The following is a 26081-nucleotide window of genomic DNA, read 5'->3' on the forward strand; positions in this document are numbered from 1 at the left end:
ATATATTGTAGCAATTTTCAAAAGCCCACTTACATGGGTAAAGTGCATTTATTTGTGTAAACGCTTTTGAAAATCAAGCCCATTGTATGAAATGTGTAACCCTATTGCATATTCTTGTCCAAAGTGCAACACAACCATTGTTGACCTGGATAGCACTAAGTTAGCACTCAAATGGTTTTCAGATTGCTTTCAACATTTGACAGGAGTCAGGTAGTACCTTTATAGATTAACCGATTTATTGAAGCATGAGCTTTCAAGGACAGAGTCCACTTCATCAGATGCATAAGTGATGTACAGGAAATGGGTAAAAGATATACAGAAGAAAGAGAAGGCATTGAATTAGGCAGGACATGGTGTGGAGAGAGTGTTAGTGTTATAGTATAGCCTACTGACAATTGAGGTAAGTGAAAAGACAGAATGATCCGATAACAGTTAAGTTCAGATTAGCTACAACTATCTATCAGGCTGATTCAATATAAAGTGCAGGAGAGCCAATGCTCCATGGCGAGCGCTCGTTCTCCCGACTCTTGCCCAGGCACCTCTCCTGGACGCGCGATTCTCTATTTAAATTAGGGCCCGCGCTAATAAGGAGGTGCTAGGGGCAATAGCGTGTCCCTAGCGCCTCATTAGTGGAAGCAGCGGCTGTCAGTGGGTCTGACAACAGCTGCTTAATTTTACCGGCTTCTGTTGTCGAACCCGCTGACTGCCACGGGTTTGGAAAACGGAGGCCGGGAAAATTGAGAGTCTGTTTTTGAACCTGCGGTTGGGCAGACATTTTTTTTAAACTTTTTTTTTATTTTTGGGACCTCCAACTTAATATCGCTATGATATTAAGTCAGAGGGTGTACAGAAAAGCAGTTTTTTCTGCTTTTCTGTACACTTAGTTGGTGCTGTCTATGGTTAACGCCTGCCCTTGGGCAGGCGTTAATTTCTGAGAGTAAAATGTGTGACTTGGCTGCACACTTTACTTTCAGTATCCCGGGCGACTATCTAATAGGCTCATCAACATGTATTTGTATGTGATAAGCGCAATTAGTTTTCACGAGTTTGGACACGCATTTTCAAGGTGCTAATACCCCTTACAATATAAGGGGTAATAGACGTGTGGCCAAATGGGTGCTAAATGGTGCGCTTGGCCGTGTGCACCGTACTGAATCGGCCTGTATGAACTTAACTGTTGTCATATCGGTCTATCTTTTCACACTTAACCTCAATTGGCAGTAGGCTCTATTAATGCTATTAACATTCTCTCCATACCATGTGCTGCCTAATTCAATGCCTTCTCTTTGTTCTGTATATATTTTACTCATTTCCTGTACATCATGCATGCATCTAATGAAGTGGACTCTGTCCACGAAAGCTCACGCTTTAAGAAATTGGTTAGTCTAAGGTGCCACCTGCCTGGTGTCATTTTTGCTACACTAGACTAACACTGCTAATCCCTCTCACAATCTTTCAACATTTGGTGCATGTCATTTATAAATATCTTGGATACAGATGGAGTAATACTTAGAGGAGAGTTATATCTGATTGAAGAATAAGTTGTGTGGCATCCATAATTGGAAGCGTACATTGCCATAGGGAAGTTAATTCTGTAATTTGCCAACTACAATTATGTTTTTAATCCAGTGACTGCAAGAAAAGAACTTCTATAATTGGAACCATTATGCAAGCATATTTTCTGCATATATCCTCATGCAATTTTGTCAGTGCTTCTCATTTCTGGTAATTACAACTTTGGATATTTCCTGATTGGACATTGCTATCTGTTGTGTTAATTGGTGTTTCTTGCTAAACCAATTAGTGCCACTAAGAACAAAGTTGTGTCCACCAATTGCAATTGAATAGCAGGCCAAAAAACAGTCATTTATCTATTGATCAGTTTTTACCTACTGGTTATAGTGGTCAAAGCACAGGGCTCTGAAGCACGGATACAAATTTGATTCCACTCTCTAGCACTTACTATGTGCCAAAGATGCCTGGAATTGGACTGGCAGGTTGTGGAGCTGCAGTGCTCCCTCATGGTGCTGAAGTGTTTGCAGCTGGTATTCTTTTTTGCTGGTTCCTGATTGGCCTCCTATGCCGCATCCTCTTCCTGAGAGGGCTGTTGCTCACCTGGACCAAGCTTGTTTCTCAGCTTATGATCTCCCTGGTTTCTTTGACTCTTCTTGAATGAACTCATTTTCTGGCCTCTGATCTCAGCTCTTTCTCTGTTTTAGCTCTCTGCATTCTTGGACTGGATCAGGGTACAAACCTGTGCTTGTTTTGACTTTAGATAGAGGTAGGATTGTGTTTGGCCTAATGCCTCTTGTTTCTCTCTTCATAGCCTAAAGCAGGACTTCCCAAACTTTTAGCCAATATGACCCCTTTTAGCACTTGACATTTCACAGGAGCCAGAGGCCGATCCAAACAACTTGGGAGTGCAGTCCCTCTCCAAAAATCGCTCTAAGCTTTTCAACACACCAGCTGCTCCCCTCTCTTAAGCTCATCCCCTCCCGTGGCCACCCTCTTACATTTTCCTGCTCCTTTCACCACCTCCAGCCCTTTTTTACATCCCCCCCCCCACAGCTAAGAGTCCTATCTGATTCCTGTCCTCCCTCCCATTCTTATCCCCCATCCCCTCTCACTTCCCAGGCTCACCTCTTCCCCCTCAAACTCTTCTTTCACACACCCCCAGCTGACATTCTGTGACCCCCCCCCCCCAACTCATATCTTACATCCCCCCACTCAATCTTCTGTCATTCCCCCTCTCTCATCATCCACCCCCAATCCCTCTCCAACTGATCCAATTCTCAGACCCTTCCTGAAGCATCTTCTCCCTCCCTTCAAACTGCCCCTCGTCCAGCAACATTTTCCTTTTGACTCGGGGGCCAAAACGAGAGGTCAACATTTTTCTCTTGGGTAGGTTTTGCTGGAGTCCGAGGAGGAGAAGAAGAAGAACAAAGGCAATCTCCACCAGCTCCATGCATCCCGAGCCCTCCCCGTGTGGCTGGTCCCAAGCTCGTCAGTGATCGGCAAGCAGCGCTAGCATTAGTAATGAAAGTGAGCAGGAGCCTCAGCCAGTGTACGCTCACAGGTCCTGCAGCAATCTTGATCCTTCCACAGGAACTCATGTGGAGAACATAAGAACATAAGAAAATGCCATACTGGGTCAGACCAAGGGTCCATCAAGCCCAGCATCCTGTTTCCAACAGTGGCCAATCCAGGCCATAAGAACCTGGCAAGTACCCGAAAACTAAGTCTGTTCCATGTTACCATTGCTAATGGCAGTGGCTATTCTCTAAGGGGGTAATTTTCAAAGGAGTTATGCATGTAAATGTGACATACTATCGTAGCAATTTTCAAAAGCTATTTACTCGAGTAAAGTGCACTTACTTGAGTAAATCCTATGGACAATTCAATGGCATATATTGTAGCAATTTTGAAAAGCCCACTTACTTGAGTAAAGTGTATTTACTCGAGCAAAAACCAGTTTTGCTCGAATAAATGCTTTTGAAAATCTGGCCCTAAGTGAACTATAAGAGGCAGGACATGAGACTGTGTTGGCTCACAGACCCGGTGTTGACTTCCCCCACTACTGCTGCCTGAAGAGTGCCGTGCTTTGAGGCTCTTGTGCCACCAGCTGAAGGTTTTGTGACATCCCCAAATGGTGCCCTGGACACCCCTGCCCTAACTGTTACACTGTGTGAGGCTCTAAGCAAGTCCCTTGCTATGCCTGTGATGGTTGACTGCGCACATGACTGTAGTTGCCTATTGTGTCAGGGAGCTCGTGCTGACTGAGCGTTGCCCTGTCTCTCTGGCTGCATATTGAATAAGCAGCTCACAAAAAATAAAGTGGGAAATATCAACATGCCCAACCGAAGCTAAATGAGAAGGCTACTAAGTGAATTTCTGTAAAGAAGCTAAGAAAATCCAGTGGGAAGAGAGTGAGAAATAATCCTTTCTGGTGATACAGAATTGGCATATTCCATAGTGTTGTAAAGCAGTATAGTATCTCTGTCTTTTAGCAGGATAAACTGATTAATGTGGGATGTTTGCTGTGATTTTATTAATGAGGTGCCTTCTTTACAAGACATTTAACTTTTAAAAAATACAAATCTGTTGACAAGAACAAAAAAAAAAAAGAGAGCAATCGTGCACTTAATCCACAACACAATGCAAACTGTCTAGAAAGGGAATGTGCGTACGTCAGTGGGGATATCGAAAATGCTTTTGATTGTCCACCACTCCAGCAAATTAAAAAAAAACAAAACAGGGCAGCGGCAAACGTTTTATAAAAGTGATTTGCAAAATTTACAGGCAATAGACAGCAACGAAGCGGTAGTCCTAAAAAATATTCCTTTGTTGCTTTTGGTTACATCTTTTGGCAGGCGTTTGCTGGTAACATTGTCGGTCAACCAAGTGCTAAATTTGAAATGATGAAATGCATTTCAGCGATGCTCTCTGCTTATGAACTCTGCTTAAAGTGTAGAAAGAGATCACCACCACCATCCTGTAAATCTTATGACATGTAAAGGTGATTAGTATGATTAACTTCATGGTTACAGTTAGATCAATACCATTACAGTGCTTTTAGCACGAAAGAAAACCCGTGCCAGTAACAGGAGAGGACAGTAAACCAAGGCTCCGTCACCGGCTGAAATCTCTCTGCTCCATTGCATCCACTGGATGGATAACTGTTTGTTGAAGTCTTCTGCATGCTGAATTCATCATGCTTATCTGACACGTTAGCAGGGGGCCTCGCAGTCAGTGCAACTTCTGGTTTTCTCCGTGGAAATGACAATGATGGATTCAGTACATACTGCAGACTAACGCTAAACAGCACCAAGAGCAGGCTCAGTCACGCTTGATCAAGGGAGGCAAGCAGAGCAGTAATGCTAATCTAAAAGCAACAAGCATAATACAGTAAGTTCCACTAAGTGTAACATGCCGTCCAGAAGTGCAGCGACAGCATGGCAGCTGATTGGGTTAGCATGACGTGGTACACTAACGACACAAGTCACATCACATGGGTTAAGCCATTAAAGTAAGCTGGAGGGGTGATACTGGGAATCTTGCTGACTTTAACCCGTGGAGTGACTTGAATACGTTTTTTGCAGTGCAGACACAATTTTATACACTGTATAGAAGAGAAAGAGTTGTTTTAACATTAATAAGTCATGCACCAGCCCTGGATACCTTTCCAAGACAGAAAATACCTCTTGGGACAGCATCATCATCTGGGCTGGCCCGTGCGTGAGAAATGGAGTGTGTATGTGTACAGTATTCCTGCTTTCTTCTTTATTTATAAGACCCTTCCCCTCCAAAAAAAAAAACAACAAAAAACTCTCCCTTTTTTTTTTTAGAAAATAGAGTCGACTGATGTGCAGACTTGAAGAAAAACATCTTCTGGAGTTCCCTCTGCGTTTATCTGTGAGAAAAGGAGAAAGTATCGTCAGGGAAAATATGCACTGAAACTAATTAAAAAGAAATACATTTCTGCACGAAATCCTGCAAAGAAAATGCTATAATCCTTAAGAAGCTATCTCCTAACTGAAAAAGATTTTAGAAAGGTGTGATTGTCTAATTAAAATGATAGGATCATCCTCTGGGGGCGATGGGAGTTGAACCTAATTACTTGAAAACTGATGTAAAAGATACCATTTATTTATTTATTTGTTTTAAGCATTTTATATACCGAGATACGTTGGGAACATCATCTCGGTTTACAGATAACTCAACATAGCAAAAAGCTTCACAGGGAACAGTTGTCGATAGAATTAACAAGGAACAGGATAAGGGGGGGTGTGAATTGAGTGAAAGGGGCAACATATGCAAGTATATACAAGAGATTTACAAATATAATACAAGAAATTAACAATAGATTACCAATTTTCTGGGGGAGGGCAAAGGGCTGAGGAGGATTAGGTGTAGGTGTCTTTAAAGAGCCAGGTCTTCAAATATTGTTTAAATCTTTTTGGGCAAGGCTCCAGGTGGGGGGAAGGGGCATCTTGTTCCAGAGGGAGGGACCAGCTAGGGATAGAGCACGTTCTTTGGTAGACTTCAGCTTTGCGGTTTTAGGGGAAGGAGTATGTAGCGTTGCACAGTGTTGTGCTCTGATAGGTCCGTTAGAGGTACGGATTCGAAGATGTTCTTTGAACCAGGGCATGTCAGGGTTGTAGATAGTTTTGTGTGCATGATAGATCAAGGTCTTCAGACTGAAAATTCATGAGATGTATTTGCATGCACTGCTGCTGCTGCATATTCATGGTGAGTATCCTGCAAATCCAATCTGTTTGCAGCACTCAAGGATCAGAGTTGCCTATCCCTGCTATAATTCTTCCAGGCTCTTTTTTTAAAATATGTTGCAGTTTCTGGGGACTTTTGAATACTTGCAGCACATAAACAGATAAACTTGACTAGATTTTGTTTTAATTTTCAAGAAACCTTTGTCAGGGGTGGTCAACTCCGGTCCTCAGGAGCCATAAACAGGTCTGGGTATCCAATATGAATATGCATGAGAGTTTTGCATCCTCTGCCTCCATTGTATGTAAATCTATCTTATGCATATTCATTATGGATAGCCTAAAAATCAGGCCTGTGTGGCTGTTGAGGACCGGAGCCGGCCACCCCTGTTTATGCTCTTTTGATATCTAAGACGGGGCTTCCCAAACCTGTCCTGGGGCCCCCACAGCCAGCTGGGTTTTCAGAATAGGCACGAGATACATTTGCATACCTTGGAGATATCCTGAAAACCCGACTGGCTGTGGGGACCCCAGGACAGGTTTGGGAAGCCCTGCTCTAATAGTTGAAATACAATCATGGGGACTAATCCCCTTTTAAGGCATTCTTGTGTGAAGGTTAGCAAGAATGCCATCTGTGACTTCATGTTACAGGCAAAAGAATGGGGGGATAGGATGCTTTGGTGTGGTTTGAGAGTGTGTTGTGGAAGTTATAATTGCTGAGTTTCAAGCTGGTTGAGCAGACACTGCCAGGTCTGTAAGAATGCCACTCCCACACCTGTATAATCTTACAGGCTGATACAGAATGAAGCGCGGGAGAGCCGGCGAGCGCCCGCTCTCCCGATGCACGCACAGGCCACTCTCCTAGGCACGCGATTCAGTATCGGCCTGCATGCAAATGAGGGCCCGTGGTAAAAAGAGGCACTAGGGACACTAGCGAGTCCCTAGCGCCTCCTTTTTGACAGAAGCGGCGACGCTCAATTTTACCGGCATTGGTTCTCGAACCCGCTGACATCCACGGGTTCGGAAAATGGACGCCGGCAAAATTGAGCGTCCATCTTCCAATCCGTGGGCAGATTTTTAATTTTTTTTTATTTTGGGGGCTTCCGACTTAATATCGCTATGATATTAAGTCGGAGGGTGTACAGAAAAGCAGTTTTTTTCTGCTTTTCTGTACACTTTCCCGATGCCGGCCAAAATTAACGCCTACCTTTGGCAGGCGTTAATTTCTGAAAGTAAAATGTGCGGCTTCGCGGCACATTTTACTTTCTGTATTGCGCAGGAATAACTAATAGGGCCATCAACATGCATTTGCATGTTGCGGGCGCTATTAGTTTCAGGGGAAGTTGGCTGCGCATCTTCGCCGCACTATTACCCCTTACTGTATAAGGGGTAAAAATAGCACGGCAAAACGCGCAGCCAAATGCAGGCTAACAGTACGCTCCTCCGGAGCGCACGTTACCCGTTAGTGGGACAATACCCTTCGTACTTATATCTCTTTTCTTTCAAAATTTCTATAAAATTCCCAACATTCAACACAGTTATTACCTCTGTTTGCCTACTATTTTCCTGTGATGTAAAGCAGTACAGTGCATACTAATGTGACCTAATTCCGTTAGTGCCTGAGTCATTAGTTTGTCTTCCTTGAACTTTATATATTTGTGTCTTTATAAATCTATTTGTGTTCTGGCTCTGGACAGTATGCATAGGCAGGTGCTCTACCTTTTTGTTCTGATCTGCTGTTCTGCGTCTTTGAAAAGCAACGAGTGCTATATAATATTATTTTTGGAGGGCAGGGGGCTGATCGGAGTTTTTCTGCTGTCCTTTCTCTTTGCTTTGAAAGTTTCTGTTGATGTTTTCCTAGCTGTTTTAAATACTGGCCCCGAATGTCACTGGTGGAATAGTCCTGTGATTGTGCTATAGCTTGGTCATCAATATTCATGGTGCAGGAAGGGATCTTTCTTCAGCTTCAAATTATAAATCAAGTAGCACTGGGGCATTCTGGCTTCGCATCTTCCTGAGGCATTACAAACAGACTTTTAAAAGTGTTCTTATTAAGGTGGGATTAGTATGGGAGTTGCACATGTTCTGTCTGGCTAATTAGTTTGAGTGGAGCGTAGCATGGATGAGGGCAGGAGGGTGGCAGTGCCTTCCCCCGATTTTTTTTCTTACACTCAAGAAGCAGTACTCCTAAAGATTTTTTTTTAAATAAGAGGTAGGCATTCAAACAAAATGATCACGATCCATCTCTTTTATGTCTTTATGTCATTACTGAGAATGTTTTTGAAAACACCTCCTGCTTTGTTGCTCCCGTCAGCGCTATGCTGAGAGCTGCTGTGCTGACCGTTGTTGGCACTCTCAGGCGGGCATCGCACCAGTACAGAAAAGAGAGAGCTGCAAAACAGAGAGGGCATGATACGCAGCTCTGATAACTTATTTCTCATAATTCCGCACTTATCTCAACGCACAACAGCAAGAAAGAAAGCCAGGAAACCTGCCAGTGGATAATTTGAAGAATCTGTCACCTCCAAGTTTGTTTTTATTTGTTTGGCTGTATTACCCGCCTCTTTGAATCAGGAATTCACCCAAGGCAAGGTACAACATATTAGAAACCATCATAGTAATCACTAGCATGACGCGTTTAGCAGTTTAACAGGTCCAGTCTAAAAAAGCTGACAGTACAGACTACACCTGAAGTGAAAAGAGAACAGCACAGGGGGATAATGGGTTATAGCAGCAGGTGCCAAGCACTCTTATCAAAACTCATTACGTGTGTGATAAATAGATATATACACTATCCCTCTATCACTTTTAGTTGTTCCAGTTTCAATAAAACTTATAAGTTTTAATACTGGATCTGATTCTGGGATGTCCAACTGCAATCCTCAAGGACCAGAAATGGGTTGGGTTTTCAGGAAGTTCCTAATGAATACACATTATTTATTTCCAGGCTTTTGTATACCACACATTCAGAAATACTGGCCAGAGAGGTTCACAACATCATAAAATCAAGCCTAAAATCATAAAACAATCATAAATCATGATAAAACATTTTAGGCCAACCTAACTGCCCACCCTTCCTCTCCTCTGCCCCCCTCTTCTGGCCCTCTATCCCTCACTTCGCCCTTATCCTACCTTTTCTCCCCCCCCCTCACCTCGTTCCTTTCCCTCTGCTCGCCACTCCCCCCTCTCCTCCTAGCACTCCTAAATTGCTTATCTCTTAGTGTCTTCCTTTTGTACATATGTATATATTTACAAACCTCGTTGATTATTTAATGCAAATTTCCCCTTGTTATTCACACCATCATTTATTCATTTGTTAACTTGTTTTATTTGTTCAATGTAAAGTGCCATGCCTGGCGTTTGTTTGTGTTACACTGTAAACCGATGTGATATCCTGGATGAATGTCGGTATATAAAAATGTTAAATAAATAAATAGCTAGCTAGCTAACTAGCTAGCCTACCTGCCCTACTTTTCACTCTGGTACAACCATACCTTCACTTTCTTTCTAAATGACAGATAGTTGGTTTCCAACGGTGCTGAGATCCACAACATTGGCCCAAACATGAGAGAGTTTTGGATACAGACCGTCTTAGTTGTATGTAGATCTATCTAATACATATTGACTGATTTGGAGCCCTCACGGGTTACAGTGGGACACCCTTGAAACCTTCTTCAATCTCCACATAGAAGTTCTCTAAGGGGCAGATTTTAAAAGAGTTACGTGCGTAACCCTTAAAAAACGCCCCTGCGCATGCCAAGCCTATTTTGCATAGGCTCGGCGGCTTGCAAAAAGGGGAGGAGCGTGGGTGGTCTGGGGGGGGCGGGGCCTGAGCCTCCAGGCAAAGCGGCCATTTGCCACTGTGCCCGGGATCGCAGGCTGGCCGTCGGCCGGCGCGTGTAAATTACGCCTGCCAGGAGGCAGGCATAACTTCTTCAACAAAGGTAAGGGGGGGTTAGGGAGGGGAAGGTGCGGGGGGGGGGGGGGTGGAGGGAACGGAGGCAGGCTGCACGGCTCGGCGTGCGAGAGTTGCACAATTGTGCACCCCCCCTTGTGCGCGCCGACCCTGGATTTTATAACATGTGCACGGCTGCGCGCGCATGTTATAAAATCGGGCTTAGATTTGTTCGCGCCGGGTTGCACGAACAAATCTGCGCCCAGGTTTTAAAATCTGCCCCTAAATGTGCGAGCAATGATGTGTTAAAAATTTCATATCACAGGGCTCTCACCACTGCCATTTTCTTCTTATCAAAGGGTTTTTGTTTTCATAAAACAAGAGGTTCCTAGGAGTCTGTCTCACTGGGTTCATGTCTGAAAGATATACCTGGCTTGGTCTCAGGACAACTCCACACTTATATATTCTTCCCACAAAAGAATGAGCAAGAAAATCTCTATAAGCCTAGGGGAAAGAGGAGAAACGGCAGCTCTAGCCACAAAATATATGGTATCCTGCAACCAGGCCAGAAATGAAATCTGCCCAGAGACAATTTGGGCCAGCAGCAAAACCTGAGACATATCCCTGATATTCTGCAAGCTCTACCTTTAGTCACTTACTTTCATTTTGTGATTTTTCTTACCCTTTTATTTTAATCATTCTGTATATTACTGTGGCAACACAAGTAGAATCCTAGAGATTAGGAAACTTGAAACTATGAAGGGATTTATTAATCTGTGCTGCAGGGCAATTCTCTTTGGGGCAGATTTTCAAAGGCTACGCGCGTAACATATGCGAGTAGCCTGAGAAAATATGCCCCTGCGTGCGGCGGGGGTCCGGGGGCGTGTCCCGAGCCCTCCTCCGTTCCGGCCGTGTCGGGGGTTCGCCTGCCGACGAGCACAAGATACTCCTGCCTCTGGCAGGCATAAGAAATTAAATAAGTTAGGGGGGGATTTAGGTAGGGCTAGAGGGTGGGTTAGATAGGGGAAGGGAGGGGAAGGGGGGCGGAAATAAAGTTCCCTCCAAGGCCGCTCCGATTTTGGAGCGGCCTTGGAGGGAACAGGGACAGCTATCGGGGCGCACCGAGCCCGGATTTTATAATATGCGCATGGCAGCACGCGCATGTTATAAAATCGGGCGTAGATTTGTTCGCGCCGGGTTGCGCGAACAAATCAACGCCCGCGCATAAGTTTTAAAATCTGCCCCTTTGTGTCATCCGCATTTTCTTCTACCTTGTGGACTTCCTGGGCCGTTCTGGCTCTGATCATCCATTAGATAATGTAAGGTAATGCTGCTTTTCCTGGAGGTGAGGCTGCAAGTTGTATTGGAGTATGCATATAAGCTCTGCTTAGGGAAGGAAGGAATTGAGGAACTTCTCCCTTTAAAATGCTTTCTCATTGATGCTCATGTTGAGGAGGATTACGCTGTACACTTATGAATCACTCCCTCCCTCATACCTTCATGATCTCAGTCCACACCGAACACTAACTTCCACCTCCATGCCAACACAGTGCTGGGCAGTAAACATTTCCCTGTGAATGCATCTATCTCCTTTAGCACGGGGGTGTCAAACTGCAACCATCTGGTTGTGAGCACCTAACTGATGAATAGGACATATTTGCATACATCACAGGCAGTGCTTGCATATATAATCACATGCAGATTCATTAGGGATATTCTAAAAACCAGGCTCGTTTGCGGCCCTCAAGGATTGCAGTTTGACCCCTCAACAGAGCAAGATCAGGTTCTTTAAAAACTGTAGATTTTGAGCAGACTAGACAACCAATCTCCATGGGATAGGATCCTAAATATTTATTGGGCATGTTTTAAGATGCGTTTCATTAGTAAGACATTGTCTTAACAGCTGGCACCATTATTATCAAAATACCTATATACACTCATATACAGCATGGCTTCAGAAAATTCTACAGCACAGAGACCCTCCTCCTCGCTCTCACCGACACCATCCTACGAGGTCGTGACAGTGGCAAAACATTCCTCCTGATACTCCTTGATATATCAGCCGCCTTTGACACCATCAACCACAGAACACTCCTCACCAGGCTTAAAGAAATCGGTCTTCAAGACACTACACTCAATTGGTTCAAATCCTACCTCACTAACAGATCCTTCATTGTCAAGACAAACTGATCTGAATCCTCCCAAGTGCCCCTCACACATGGAGTCCCTCAAGGTTCTTCACTATCTTCAACATCTACCTTCTCCCACTATGCAAATACCTCTCAGATGCCAACCTCACCTACTTTGTCTATGCAGACGACATACAAATTCTACTCCCCATAACCAAGTCCATTGAACTCACCATGGAAAGATGGAACAAACTCAGTTCAAAACTATCACAACTGCTATCCCAACTATCTCTCTGCCTTAACCAAGCAAAACAGAAATCATTCACATCCATGACGACCGTCCCCCTTCTCCTCTCACGAGCACCCCCTCAAACAACCCTGGGACACCAAACTTATCAAGAACCTCACTCACACCATCCACAAAAAACCTAGGAGTAACAATCGACAGCCAACTCAACTTTAAACGGCACATCTCCAATACAATCAAAGATGGATTTTTCAAGCTTCAAACACTTAAAAAACTCAAACCCCTCCTCCAACCGCACGATTTCCGAACAGTACTTCAATCAATTATTTTCTCAAAACTCGACTACTGCAACTCCCTCCTCATTGGACTACCAGAAATCCACATCAAACCCCTCCAAGTCCTACAAAATGCTGCCGCCAGAATTATCACCAACCACAGAAAATCCTCCCACATCACACCCACTCTCAAAGACCTCCACTGGCTGCCCATCACACAAAGAATACAGTATAAAACCCTCACCCTTATACACAAAAAAATAAACAATAGCAAAATGGTCTGGCTAAACAACACTATCCAACCATACACCACACAAAGGAACCTCAGATCCTCCAACACAGGTCTCCTCTCCATCCCAAATCTCAAAAATGCTCACCTCAATGCAACTCGCAAACGAGCCATTACAATAGCTGGCCCTACCCTATGGAACTCCCTCCCCACTCATCTCAGACACGAACCCTCACCACAAGTCTTCAAAAAACAGCTAAAAACATGGCTGTTCTTGAAAGCCTTCCCTCCGGATTCCCAACCCCTTCAACTGCATGTTCTTGAAAACCTGCCCACTTGACCCTTACATGCACTACCGCATATCACCCCCCTCACAACCACCCCCTCCTTTTCCCCCCCTATTCCCACCAGAACTAATCGTAATCGTAACCAATTCAAACTGTATATATTGTATATAGGTTAGATGCTACAAATTATACTCCCATTCATTTGTATTCATATGTTACAATGTTTTTTACTTCAATAGTTTAATCAATTGTTATCTTGTTAAATGTAAAATAGGGCAGATCTCGCCCTATTCAACCTGTTACCTGGAAACCGATGTGATATCTCGATCGAATGTCGGTATACAAAAGAAATAAATAAATAAATAAAAATAAATCTTATGTAGCTGTCTTTTTCAGGATGAAGGTTTTATTCCTACGCCCACTTATCTGTTGTAGACAAAGTTAGGATCACTTCTCTGTTGGTTGATGGCCCAGGGATTACGGGTGAATATTGCTAATTATACTCCTACATACTGACAGCATACAGGCTTATGGGATGAGTCACACAGTAAGAATGATCAGATGTTGTGTGACTTTATCTAAGTCAGTGTAAACGCACTGCTAGTGCTTAAGATCTTATTGACTTACAAAGACACAAGTCGCTTTTCACAGAGCAGCCTTGGTGCAATGAAAAGCAACTTATGATTGTTGCCTCTGAAACCCTGACTCTGGAGAACACAAATACTACCCCTTTTTAGGGAGTAGGTGGTGGACTTTATATACCATTCCAGTTTAATTTTCTAAACTGATTTTAATCTCAGAAGATCTGCTTATGAGATGCAATCGCAAAACCGCATTAAAAAGCCAGAGCTCCCTATCCTTTCACAGCCCTGGGACTCTGTTTTGTTAAAAGAAGGGTAACTTGGTTGCTTTCCCTACATTGATTTTTTACATAAATAGCAATGAATAAAATAAAAGTGTTGTACATGAGCTTTTGAGACTAAAGAAGCCTGATGTCGAGATAACAAATGAAGAAAGGACTGGTGTTGGTCATCAGCTCGGGCACTGCATCCTCTGACAGTCGGTCTTTTGTTAGTCCAGTAGAAGGAATTGCAACAGCAGCACTAAGACCTCTGTGCTAAATAAAACAAGCGAATGGTGTTTTCCAGAAATTCCCTGCTGCCCTGAAAACTCCACCCCTCTTCTCTCAGCTTCTAAGGATGCAAAAAATAGCAGGTGGTTAACAGGATCAATAAAATATTGAGCAGATTAAAGACAAGCCCAGTGACTGAGATGCGAGATGTTTTAATTACCTGGAAGGGCTACACTTATTCCTAGTATTGCTTGCTGGCCGAGAACCAGTTACCCAACCGACTGGCAATGTGTCAGATGTCTGGGAGTGCTTTTCATTTGCTGTTATAAAAGTGTGCGTGTGCTGATTCGGGATGCATTTTAGAATGGGAGCACGGGTTTCCCCACTGTTCAGGTGGCTCTTGCCATTTTGATGCAGCTGAAAGTTGCTCCTGAATAGATGTGGAGCTGTGAGTGAAATCAAGAAGTCTGAAGGATGAAATATGGGGGCTCAGTAGAATGGACCTGGCCTACAGTTCTAGGTCACTGGTGTATACTGACTAATAAACCAGCTGAAAAATATTCTGTGGCTCTATGGACAGCTATCCACATCACTGAAGCCTTTTATCACAGCTATTGCTAAGTGGCCATTTCAGCAAGGAGATTACAAAAGCAAAAGTTATTTTCTCTTCAAAGAATACCTGCATGTAGTACTTTATTAACCAGTTTAGCATGGCGCTTTTTTTTTTTTTAATTAATAATGATAATTTGAAATCATCGAGAGGCTTTGGTCCATACAGGATTGTAATGTACTTTATAAGATATGTATTTGTGGCTAGCACCTTCCTTCTCCTTTAGGATTTCAGTTCAATTGGAAACTTCCCCAACTTGGACTGTGGTAGTTTAAGTCTTTATTCACAGCTACCCAGGGTCCTCCCTAACTAGTGGCAATGTTGTGCTGGGCCAGGTTGGGTTACTGACCCAGCACCTTTTTTGGCTGCGTGAACAGAAGAGGAGGAGAAGGAGGAGGAGGATCCAGTGGTGCACATGGGTCAAAGAGAGGCAGTGGCATCACCAGCCCATGCAGGACATAGGGAGGAGTTGTCCAATTTTCTATTTGGCCTGGACCCTGGAGGAGGAGAAGAGCTGCTGGCTGCTCTTGAAGTGCGTGGAGGTACATAAGAGAGAAACTTCTGAAAACAAGGGGAGTTGAGAGAAAGAGAGACTGCTGTACTGGGTATAAGGAAGGGGTGGGAATTGAGAGAGAGATTACTGGGGATGGGGGAAAGAGGGTTGTTGAGATAGACCCACACCACTGTAGCTTCTTGGGAAGGTGGTCAAGGAAGAGAGTAAAGTTTAGGATAGGTCCCCCTGCCCTTCCTACCCTATCACCCCCCTGACCTTTTTTTTTTTTTTTAAGTAAATCATCTCTGCTCCCACCCCATTTGTAGTCCCTTATCTTCCTCCATCTATAACATAACCAGTACCGCAACAGTCCTCAGCAGGGCACTACAGACCTTTGCAACCTGGTAAGTCTGTCCTGAATCCCTCCCTCAATGCTGAGGGCTCTGTAAACATTGCCTCTGCTGTATCTCCAGTCTTTGCTGACTCGTGCAGAAATCGAGTCTGGGAACTGAACCCAGGACTCGTGCATGGCAGTCACAGCATAGCATGGCAGTACCATTCAGCAATTGTGCTATCACACTTACTAACTTCTAACTGAATATTTCAGATACACACATGTATTCACTTCTGGGTGGAATATCCTTGCAGTACATTCCTAGCACCCACCCTGTATGACAGCTTCAAATGAAAGAGGGAAGGAGAAATATCACCATTTATACTCCGTTACAATTAGGTAGACTAAAAGATCGGGATACAAAATAATCTGCCCATTAAGAGTGTGCTGGTGGTTTTGTTTAATTTCATTGGGTGGGGCTCTTATTTTGTTTTGTATTTTGTTTTATGCCCATGATTAAAAACTTTTGGTGAAGCCACCCTGAGCTTCTCTTGCATTCCACTGTCAGTCCTCTGTGGACCCCAACCCCACATCTTACCCCATTGGTGGGTCCAACTGAGGCAGGAGCAATACCCAATCAATCCTGCCCCACCAGTGCCATATTTCAAAATGGCACCAAGCTGACCCAGTCATTTTGAAGTATGACACTGGCGCAACAATAATGAGTGGGAATTACTCCTGCCTTAATTGGTCCCTTGGATGGAGTAAGATGCCAGGGTGATCAGGGGATATAAATGTATCAAGCTACTATAAACCCGGCTCTTGCCTCCATGAGCTTATCATGTGTTGGAACCTTAGAATGTGGACTGAGCTGTGTCTGAACCTGAGTGATGTGTTTTGAATCTGTCAAAAAAGGTTTTCAACCCTGTAGAGACTGCAAGCCACCACAGCCAAGGTGAAGGAATATAAAAACATGTCAAAAACCCCTGAGTGCTCTCCTCTGAATAACAAATGTTCTGCAAGAACCAGCATCCAGCACTCACAGTGTTAGCATGATGGGAAAAGGGCTGTACTGTTTAGCCTTCCCAAGCCAGCAGAGGAGGAAGCCAAAGGAAAGCTAGAAGATCATTTAAAGTAGAAAAGGCAGAATTTGTCTGTCTGTGCGGGGCAAGGATGACCAGGAGTTGGAGCCAGGAAGAGAGGAGTGCATCTGGCAGCCCTGCAATTAGTTCTTCTCCTGAAGAGCTAATTTTCTGTGCTCTGAGGAAATAGACAGGCAGAGAGATGAGCTATGTGTAAAATCACAATAAGGGACAGAGGAGCCAGGAGCTGAGAGACTGATGATTTTATCTGGTCTGTGGTGCCACAAGTGAGAGGTTGTTTGGGAAGGGCACAGAACTGTGATACTGAGGTGACTGGGACCCTGTTTCATTCCCCACTTAGGCTACGAACCTGAAGATAAACCGAAGAAAGCAAAAAAAGAACAAATGTGTTTATTCGTTTTTCCATTTATGAAAAAAAATGTCCTCTTTTATTTCAAACAAAAGCACATCCCTCTCGCCCCTCAGGCACCAAAGCCTCAGAGTTCAGTGTTCCAATTGATAGATCATATTCTTGTTTTCTGAGCAGATGTGCTGAAATATTAACATTAAATACATGCCATTCTGATGCAGTTGTCTGAAAACGTTTTGTGAACTGTCTAATTTAAAACTAAAAAATGTGTCACTCTTTGAAATACCTTAAGTACGGGCAAAGAAGTCATCCATGACTGCAATCTGTAAGCTGCTGGCAGTAAAGTTCCAAGGAATCAGGGGCCCCGCCCATCCTGGATTCCCCAAAACGGCAAAGGTTAAAGCAGGCTTCCTTCGCTCTGGGCATCTTTTACTCTTTAATGAGATGAGGGAAAGCGAGGCCCGGGAGAGCAACTGAGATCTTGCGGGAAAGGAAGTAAATATTATTATTATTGTTGTCTTTTTATCTGGTGCCAGTTCCCGGCGAGGAGCTTGTGTGCAGTCTGAGGCCTGGAGCAGAGCTGGTCCCAGGGCTGTCTCTGCAGAATGCAATAGGACGGGAGCGTTCTGCACATCACAGCCCCGGTGGCGGATCCTAGGCATGCTTGCCAATGGGAGCCAGCGCTCAGGAAAGGCTCCCAGGAAATGAGATTGAGTAACATTAAAAGAACAGCTGGCAGGTACTCCCCGGGAGCAAAAGCTCCCATGCTCATCGCCCTTCAACCAGGAAGAAGCTGCTTTACAATGCTAGCCACATGCCAATCTGCGCTTATCCCAAGACCAGCATCCTCCTGCCATTCTTTGCTCCTAATTATTTCCAAAGAAGATGTATGTCTGGAAAGACATACCAATGAGCTGCTTTCTAGCAGATCACTCAGAAGGTTAATTGATTTATTCCGAGCGGGTTTTCGGTTTTGAAACGTCTGCATATGAAGATTTTAAATCTTTGTTTTCATGTAACACCCCAGAGAAAAAAACTCAGCCTTTTAATTTTTAATTCAAGAGCGACTTTCAAATGTGGACTAGGCTTATGACCACAGTTATTATATTCTGCAAAATTAGCGCTTTAATCTCTGAGCAGTGAAACATGTGCAAGACTCTGAAATGAAGGGCTGTTGAGTAACCATTTGTGCTTCAATAAATTCTTAAGTGCCCTACAGACAAACACCGCTTAAGACAGATATAACTTTTCACAGCAGATCTGCAGATTGCTATGGAATGACGATGGGGCAAAAATATATGCAGCCATGCATTCTGTCAGCAAAGTTGCTACCTGACCGAAGCCTTGACAGTCCAATCCAGTTCTGGTTTTGTCTTTGGATAAATAGGTGTGTGCCGAGTATGGCAGATTAGATACAGTATATGCAACTATGAACCTGTAGTCCTGCCCCTCCCAGAGAAACAGGAACTACAGATGATAAATGCAAGAAGGCAAAGCCAGAAATAGGGACCCACATGACTTATTAGGGATTTAAATTCATCTGAAACAAAACAGAAAATTAACTAAGTTTCCTATTTTGTTTCAATTTGTTTTTAAATGACACGAAAGAAAAATGAACAGAATTGGATTCATGTTTTGTTAAAAAAAAACAAACCCAAAAAAACAATCAAACCCCCATGGCAAGAACCCCACTACCACCAAAAAGGTCCCCCCCAAGCTCTCCTTGATTCCCCACATCCCGTTTTACCCCATCTACTCCTGCCTCGTGCCAGTTGACCAGAAGCTGGTACCATTACGCTGTACGGCAGAGGAGGTATTAGCACTTAATGCCTTTGAACACGGTGCCACAGTGCTAATTCTTATCACAATCCCATGGAGCCACTACATTACTGCAGGGTGCACAGCATGAACAGCAGCGTGCATTGAAGGAAGGATGTTTCTAAAACATGAGGAGTGGCTGCAATACATGATGCATATTGTTTATAGAAACTATACTTTATAAACATACAAACGATAATATGTTAAAATAAGAGTCCAGCTGCTGCAGGGGATGAGTGAAGGGATGTCAGCCAGACCACCATTCTGTCGGCTACTGACACCATCGGGACCATGACAGGATAATGTCATCTGCTGCCAACCCGTTCCTTTAAGGGTCACCCGAGGAACCATGAGGCCCAGTCCAACTGCTGCAGAGGGTGAGCGAGATAGTGTTGCCCCAACCACCATCCTGGACCTTCTTTCCCACCCACTCCCGATGCGCATTTTATGAGCAGCCCTCCGACTTAATATCATCACGATATTAAGTCAGAGGATGTACAGAAAGGCAGTATTTTTCTACTTTTCTGTACACTTTTTTGGGCTGCTCCTAAAATGGGCGGATTGGTTGCACATTTTCTTTCGGTATCCCAGGTGAATGACTAATAGCCTCATCACATGCATTTGCATGTGATGAGCAGTATTAGTTGGTTTTTTTTGGGGGGGTTGGATGCACGTTTTTGGTTGTTAATTTCTGAGCAGCCCAAAAAAGTATACAGAAAAGCAGAAAATACTTCTTTTCTGTAATCCTCTGACTTAATATCATAACGATATTAAGTTGGAGGAAACAAAAGGTAAAAAAAAAAAAGATCAGGTCAGGTTAGGAAAACAGACGCTCAATTTTAGGAGCGTCCATTTTCCTAACCCGTGGCTGTGCACCAGTTAGGAAAACCTAAAATCGAGCGTCGTTTTCCAAACCTGCTGACAGCCATTTCTTTTGGTGCAAGGAGATGCAAGGGGCGTGTAATCAGGCCGATACTGTAAAGAGCATCTCAGCTGAGCGCACCGCTTAACCCACTGTTGGACATGCATTTTTGACACGCTAAACCCATTACTGTATAAAGGGGTAGTGGACGCAAGTCGAAAATGCACGTCCAACAGTGGGTTAAGCGGTGCGCTCAGCTGAGTGCACTGAGCAGTATCGGCCTGATTGTTGGACGAGAAAGGAGGCAGGGGAGTTTCTCTGGCTATGAGGTGTTTGTTTACGAAACTGGAGGGGCAGGGATTTATACTGGTGTTCTGATCCAGATTTTACTGCCATTTAGGAGAATTGGTTGAATGATACGCTCAAATAATTTTGATGGTAGTTTTACTGAGTAGTTTAAACTGGCAAAGGATTTCTTTATTGCACAGAAAGCCCTTAGGACTTTTTCTTGTAGTGTCTTTATAGCCAGTTCAGGGATGGAAAACTGTTCCTGCCTGAAGCTATCTGCAGGTTATTTATCTTTGTCTTACTCTTTACAGGGATGATGACGGAGACCATCAAATTGACAGCTTGCCCCTGTGCTCCAGAATCCTTTCCTGTGGCCCTGGCAACATGCAAAGCAATGGCATAGAAAGGGGCACACCAGTGTTGCATGCAAAAAAGGCAGGAGGTCATGCTATGGGGCTGTGCGTGACATGTGGAAATGTTGCTTTGGCTTGCACCCCCACTCCATATTTAATTCCCACAAATAATTCTATCTAGAGACGCCAGTGCCTCTGCTGTATTGCTTTGCCTTCATTCGAACTGACTAGTCTCCTTTTCAGTAGCTTCTATCAGGGCTGTAGCCAGGCAATTTGGGGCCTATGGCCAAGTGAAAAACTGCGCCCTCCCCCTTTACACAACACATGACACCACAAATTGGGAGACTCTGATCAACGTTTGTACAGCAATGCCCATGGCCAGTGCAAGGGTATTAGAGGCCCTAGGGAAACTTTACAGCCTTTCACCCCCCACCCCATCACCCCCTCCTCACACAGAGGAAAAGAACATTCAAAGCACAGTTTTCTGAGGTAAAAATATCACTTACAAGATATAAATATATAATATATTTACATGCACTGCTGAGGTGCCAACCAGACAACCCTGCAAAAAAGCACGAGATGCTTGGAACCTATGGGCCGGATTTTAAAAGGCAGGCACGGGTGTACATTTGTGCGCACAACCCAAATCGCACAAATGTACACCCGATTTTATAACATGCGTGCGCAGCCGCGTGCATGTTATAAAATCCGGGGTCGGCGCGTTCAAGGGGGTGCACAATTGTGCAACTTGCGCATGCCGAGCCGCGCAGCCTTCCTCTGTTCCCTCCCTTCCCCTCCCTAACCCCTCCCCCCTCACCTTTATCCTATAAGTTGCGCCTGCCTCTGCCAACGGCTGGCCCGCGATCCCGGGCACAGTGGCAAATAGCTGCTGTGCCTTTAGGCTCTGGCCCCGCCCTGCCCCGCTCCTTTTTCAAGGCCCGGAACATACGCGCATCCCGGGTCTTGCGTTCGTCGCCGAGCCTATGCAAAATAGGCTCAGCGTGCGTAACCCCCCTGCCGGATTTACGCGTGCAGGGCTTTTAAAATCTGCCCCTATGGTATTAGGCCTACTGTAATGCATCTTGGGCATGGGCATGGCCCTCAGAGAGCCACTCAAACAGCAACAACCCTACCTATGAAAGTTAAAAATTACACCAGGTCTAAAATAGTAATAAACCCCCTATCAGGAAAACAGAACAATCCAAGCTCCTATAGATTCCTACATAGAAACTACACGCTAATGGAATAACTCACTTCAGTCACACATGCAAATACAGACAGACCCTCAAATACAGAATAAAGAGAGCATACGGTAAAAACAGAAATGTACAAAAACTGAACTGGAAACCACAACAAGCCAAATTCTGTATGCACTGCAACAATGTAAAAAACAGAAACCTTACCATTCCTCATAAACAAAATTAGTAAAACCACACCAATAAAAAGAATAATTGAAAACACGTATTGAATAGAATAACATTCAATATTAAAAACTCATTTAAAAATCTTCCAAAGATTGAAATTGTGTGGTCTCCTTAACTTAATTTTCATGTAACTCCTGCAGTACATCAAAACCTATTGTAACATTTTGAACTCTTTTTGGAAAAGTGTGCTATAAATAAACAATAATGATCATGAAAGGAGATCTAGGAATTAAAACCCAAGACAAAGCAATAGGACCCAAGAGAAAAACTGGTAGTTTATAGAATCTAGCTAGTATTGCTATTTTAATGTGACTGGTCTACACCACAGAAATCTAGCCACCTACTAGAGACAGTCACTTCTCAGTAGAGCTTACAATCTATTCATGACAGACAAACAGAACAAATAAAAGGGAGTTTCATTTATTATAGAAAATGGTTAACATTAATAAGGGTACGGTGAAGAGAGCCATGGGTGAAGATTTAAAAGCAGGTTCAAAAAGGTGGGGGTTTTAGGCAGGATTTAAATAAGGCCAGAGAGGAAACATGATGATACAGGAAGTCAACCACAGGTGTACAGAGCAGCAAGGTGGAAAGCATGGAGTCTGGACTTGAAGGGCATAGATAAGTGACTTGCTCAATGAGTTCACGAGGAGGAGTGTAGGAAGCAATAAGAGAAGAGAGGTAGCGAGGAGTTGTCAAATTAATGAACTTGTAGGTGAGCGAAAGAAACTTGAATGGATAAGGAGCCAATGTAGTACTGAGAAGAGGGGTCATATGGGTGTAGCAACATTGGCAAAAGAGAAGTCATGCAGCATGAATTTTAGACAGATCTACAGGTTATCATTAGAAAAAGAGTGTTGCTGTATTTGCTGAAATGTGCTGCAAAACTTTCTCAAAGGAACCACAAAAAGTGACACAGACTTACGAGATCCTTATCCAGGTTGCACGAGACTCAATTATAACTGTGCCTGAATCTCAGTATAAATGTAACCAAGGTACTTTGGACTGATGAATCACTTCTACTTTATGTCCGTTCTAACCGTCTGTAATTGTAGTTTCTCATTTTTGATTACTAGGATTATTTCACATTGCTGTAGCATATTGTGTAAGGAAATTGCATTGAAATCTTTGCTTGGTGAGACTTTATTAAAAATTTCCAAGCAGTTGTACCTTCAAAACTATGGTCTTTGACAACGGCAGTGAATGTCTGCAACATGCCATATGACTGATTTAATGAAAGCTTGATCTAAATTTTTCATTGACCAGAAATATCAAATCTAATATCTCTCAAGCATTTTAATATCATAACATCCACTTTTGTCTGGAGAGAAAAATATCAATATTTGATCAAGTCTATAAAGAAAATGAAAGGAGACTAAGATTAAAGTAATTGCTAGGTGATAAACTAATTCAGTATCTTAAATAAGTTTGCAAGTGAATGTCTTTCTTTCCCCCTTCTTTCTCTTTCTCCGACGTTACCTTCCTTCATTTGAAAGTTTATGTGCATGAGACTGGTAGTGTCCATGTATGCACGTATGCATGAGTTTATTCCCTGCCCTAGAGCCACAGGCTGAAGATTATTAAATCAGAATGTGTGAGACTGAAAAATTCTCCTCTGCTGAAGCTCAGAAAAGGAGCAGAGAGAGAGCAGAAAGTCCTGTAGGGTGGAACGAGGATGGAGGAACAGGCCAAACTGGAGAAATGGGGAGTTTTCTGAGCAAATGCAAAGGGCGTAGTTAAATTTTGTCTACGCATTGACCCCTGACTCCAGCTCTCCAATACTTAGCCAAACCCTTGGACTGAAGTAACAAGGTGTGCTCTGCAGAGCACACAGTTTAACCCACAGTATGTGCACAATTTTTGCATGCTAACCTTACTGCTGATTCAGCAAGATGTTTTGTCCACAACAATTGTGTGCACAACCATGTATGTACAGGTTAGCGCCCTCTCATGCAAATTCCTTCTTAACGATGGCATTAGCTATTACCTGTTACACCAAAAGAACCCAAAGCCACCAAGTTCAATATCCAAATGACAGAACTAGTGGGAAAGATTTATATCTAATGAACTGGTATCATAAAAACCTGTGTAGCTCTATTATGGAGGGCTAATGAGATACAGCTTATAATGATTTTATATAGCATTTACTATGATCATGCCATACTGGATCAGATCAAAGGTCCATCAAGCCCAGTATCCTGTTTCCAACAGTGGCCAATCCAAATCACAAGTACCTGCAAGCACCCAAACATTAGATTCACAAGCTACTATTCTTTATTAATAGCAGTTTATGGATTTTTCCTCTAGGAACTTATCCAAACCTTTTTTAAACCCAGTTACACTAACTGCTGTAACCACATCCTCTGGCAATGAATTTCAGAGCTTAACTATGCACTGAGTGAAAAATAATTTTCTTTGATTTGTTTAAATGAGCTATTTGCTAATTTTATGGAGTGCCCCCCTGGTTCTTTTATTAACTGAGAGAGTAAATAACCGATTTACATTAACTTGTTCAAGTCCTTTCATGATTTTGTAGACTTCTATCATATCCCCCCTCAGTCGTCTCTTCTCCAAAATGAACAGCCCTAACTTCTTTAGCCTTACCTCATAGGGCAGCTTTCCATGCCCCTTATCATTTTGGTCTCCCTTTTCTACACTTTCTTCAGTGCAGCTATATCCTTTTTGAGATACAGTGACCAGAATTGCACAAAGTATTCAAAGTGCGGTCTCACCATGGAGTGATACAGAGGCATTATGACATCCTCTGTTTTACTTGCCATTCCCTTCCTAATAAATCCTAATATTCTGTTTGCTTTTTTGATTGCCACAGCACACTGAGCCGACGAGTTCAATGTATTATCCCCTATGACGCCTAGATCTCTTTCCTGGGTAGTAACTCCTAAGATAGAAACTAACATTGTGTAACTACAGCAAGGGTTATTTTCCCCTATATGCATCACTTTGCACTTGTCCATGTTAAATTTCATCTGCCATTTGGAAGCCCAATCTTCCAGTCTTGCAAGGTCCTCCTGCAATTCATCATAATCCAATTGAGATTTACCTACTCTGCATAATTTAGTGTCATCTGCAAATTTGATCACCTCACTTGTCATACCCCTTTTTCAGATCATTTATAAATATATTAAAAAGCACCGGTCCAAGAACAGATCCCTGAGGCACTCTACTGTTTACCTTTTTCCACTGTGAAAACAGACCATTTAATCCTACTCTGTTTCCTGTCCTTTAACCAACTTGCAATCCACAAAAGGACATTGCCTCCTATTCCATAACTTTTTAGTTTTGTTAGAAGCGTCTCATGCGGGACTTTGTCGAACGCGTACTGAAAATCCAAATACACCACATCTATTGGTTCACCTTTATCCACATGTTTATTCACCCCTTCAAAAAATGTAGGAGATTACAACAGATGAAAACGCTTGCAACAGATGAAAACGTTGACCCATTTCAATCTCGATGGTGTGTGCTGCCAGACACTGGCAGTGTTTCGGCGTAAGATGCCTGCATCAGGGGCTGTGTAATTTGTCTGCGTGTATCTGCCTGACGTCTTCTATAGTTTTCTGTACTGAAATCATATTTTGTGTGCATAAATCATATTCTATAATCAGAAAACATTTGTGCACATCAACCATATTTTCTGTGCATGAAATATGATTTATCCACATAAATCATGTTTTCCTGCATGCTAAACCTTTTCAGGTTTGTGCACTTTTTTAACTTCTAGTGCATTAGCTTACTCCATTGGAAGTTATAAACAGTTTTAGAGTATACGCGTGCACTGAATTTCAGCACATGGTTTAAATACTCAACTTATATATCAGCCTTTTGTGGTTTTTCCTGGAAAAAGAGTTTTAAAAAGTTTAGCATGCAATGGCAGCACAAATAAAGGTAGGAGATTACCATCTTTAAAACAAAGCTTAGGTGAAAGAGACTGTAAAAGGACAACAATTGTAAACACAAGATTTTAAAGGATAAACATTTATCCAACAGTACAGGTTACTATTCAGTAATTTTTCAAATTCTTCCCCAGTCCTGCACAACTTATGGACTGGTGGGGCTGCTTTTCGACCT

General features: G+C 43.2%; 1 protein-coding gene across 1 annotated transcript in view; it reads right to left on the reverse strand.

Annotated features, from left to right (window-relative positions):
- Positions 1–5313: 5313 nt before the first annotated feature.
- The window catches only part of AK5 (adenylate kinase 5), a 273170-nt gene continuing 252402 nt past the window's right edge, over positions 5314–26081 (reverse strand). Inside the window, exon 13 of the mRNA XM_029618848.1 lies at positions 5314–5410. Coding sequence (XP_029474708.1) covers positions 5342–5410 — 69 coding nt within the window. The 3' untranslated portion in view covers positions 5314–5341. The remainder of the gene's footprint in view (positions 5411–26081) is intronic.

Source organism: Rhinatrema bivittatum, chromosome 10 (assembly GCF_901001135.1).
Source record: "Rhinatrema bivittatum chromosome 10, aRhiBiv1.1, whole genome shotgun sequence".
In the NCBI taxonomy this organism is placed as follows: domain Eukaryota; kingdom Metazoa; phylum Chordata; class Amphibia; order Gymnophiona; family Rhinatrematidae; genus Rhinatrema; species Rhinatrema bivittatum.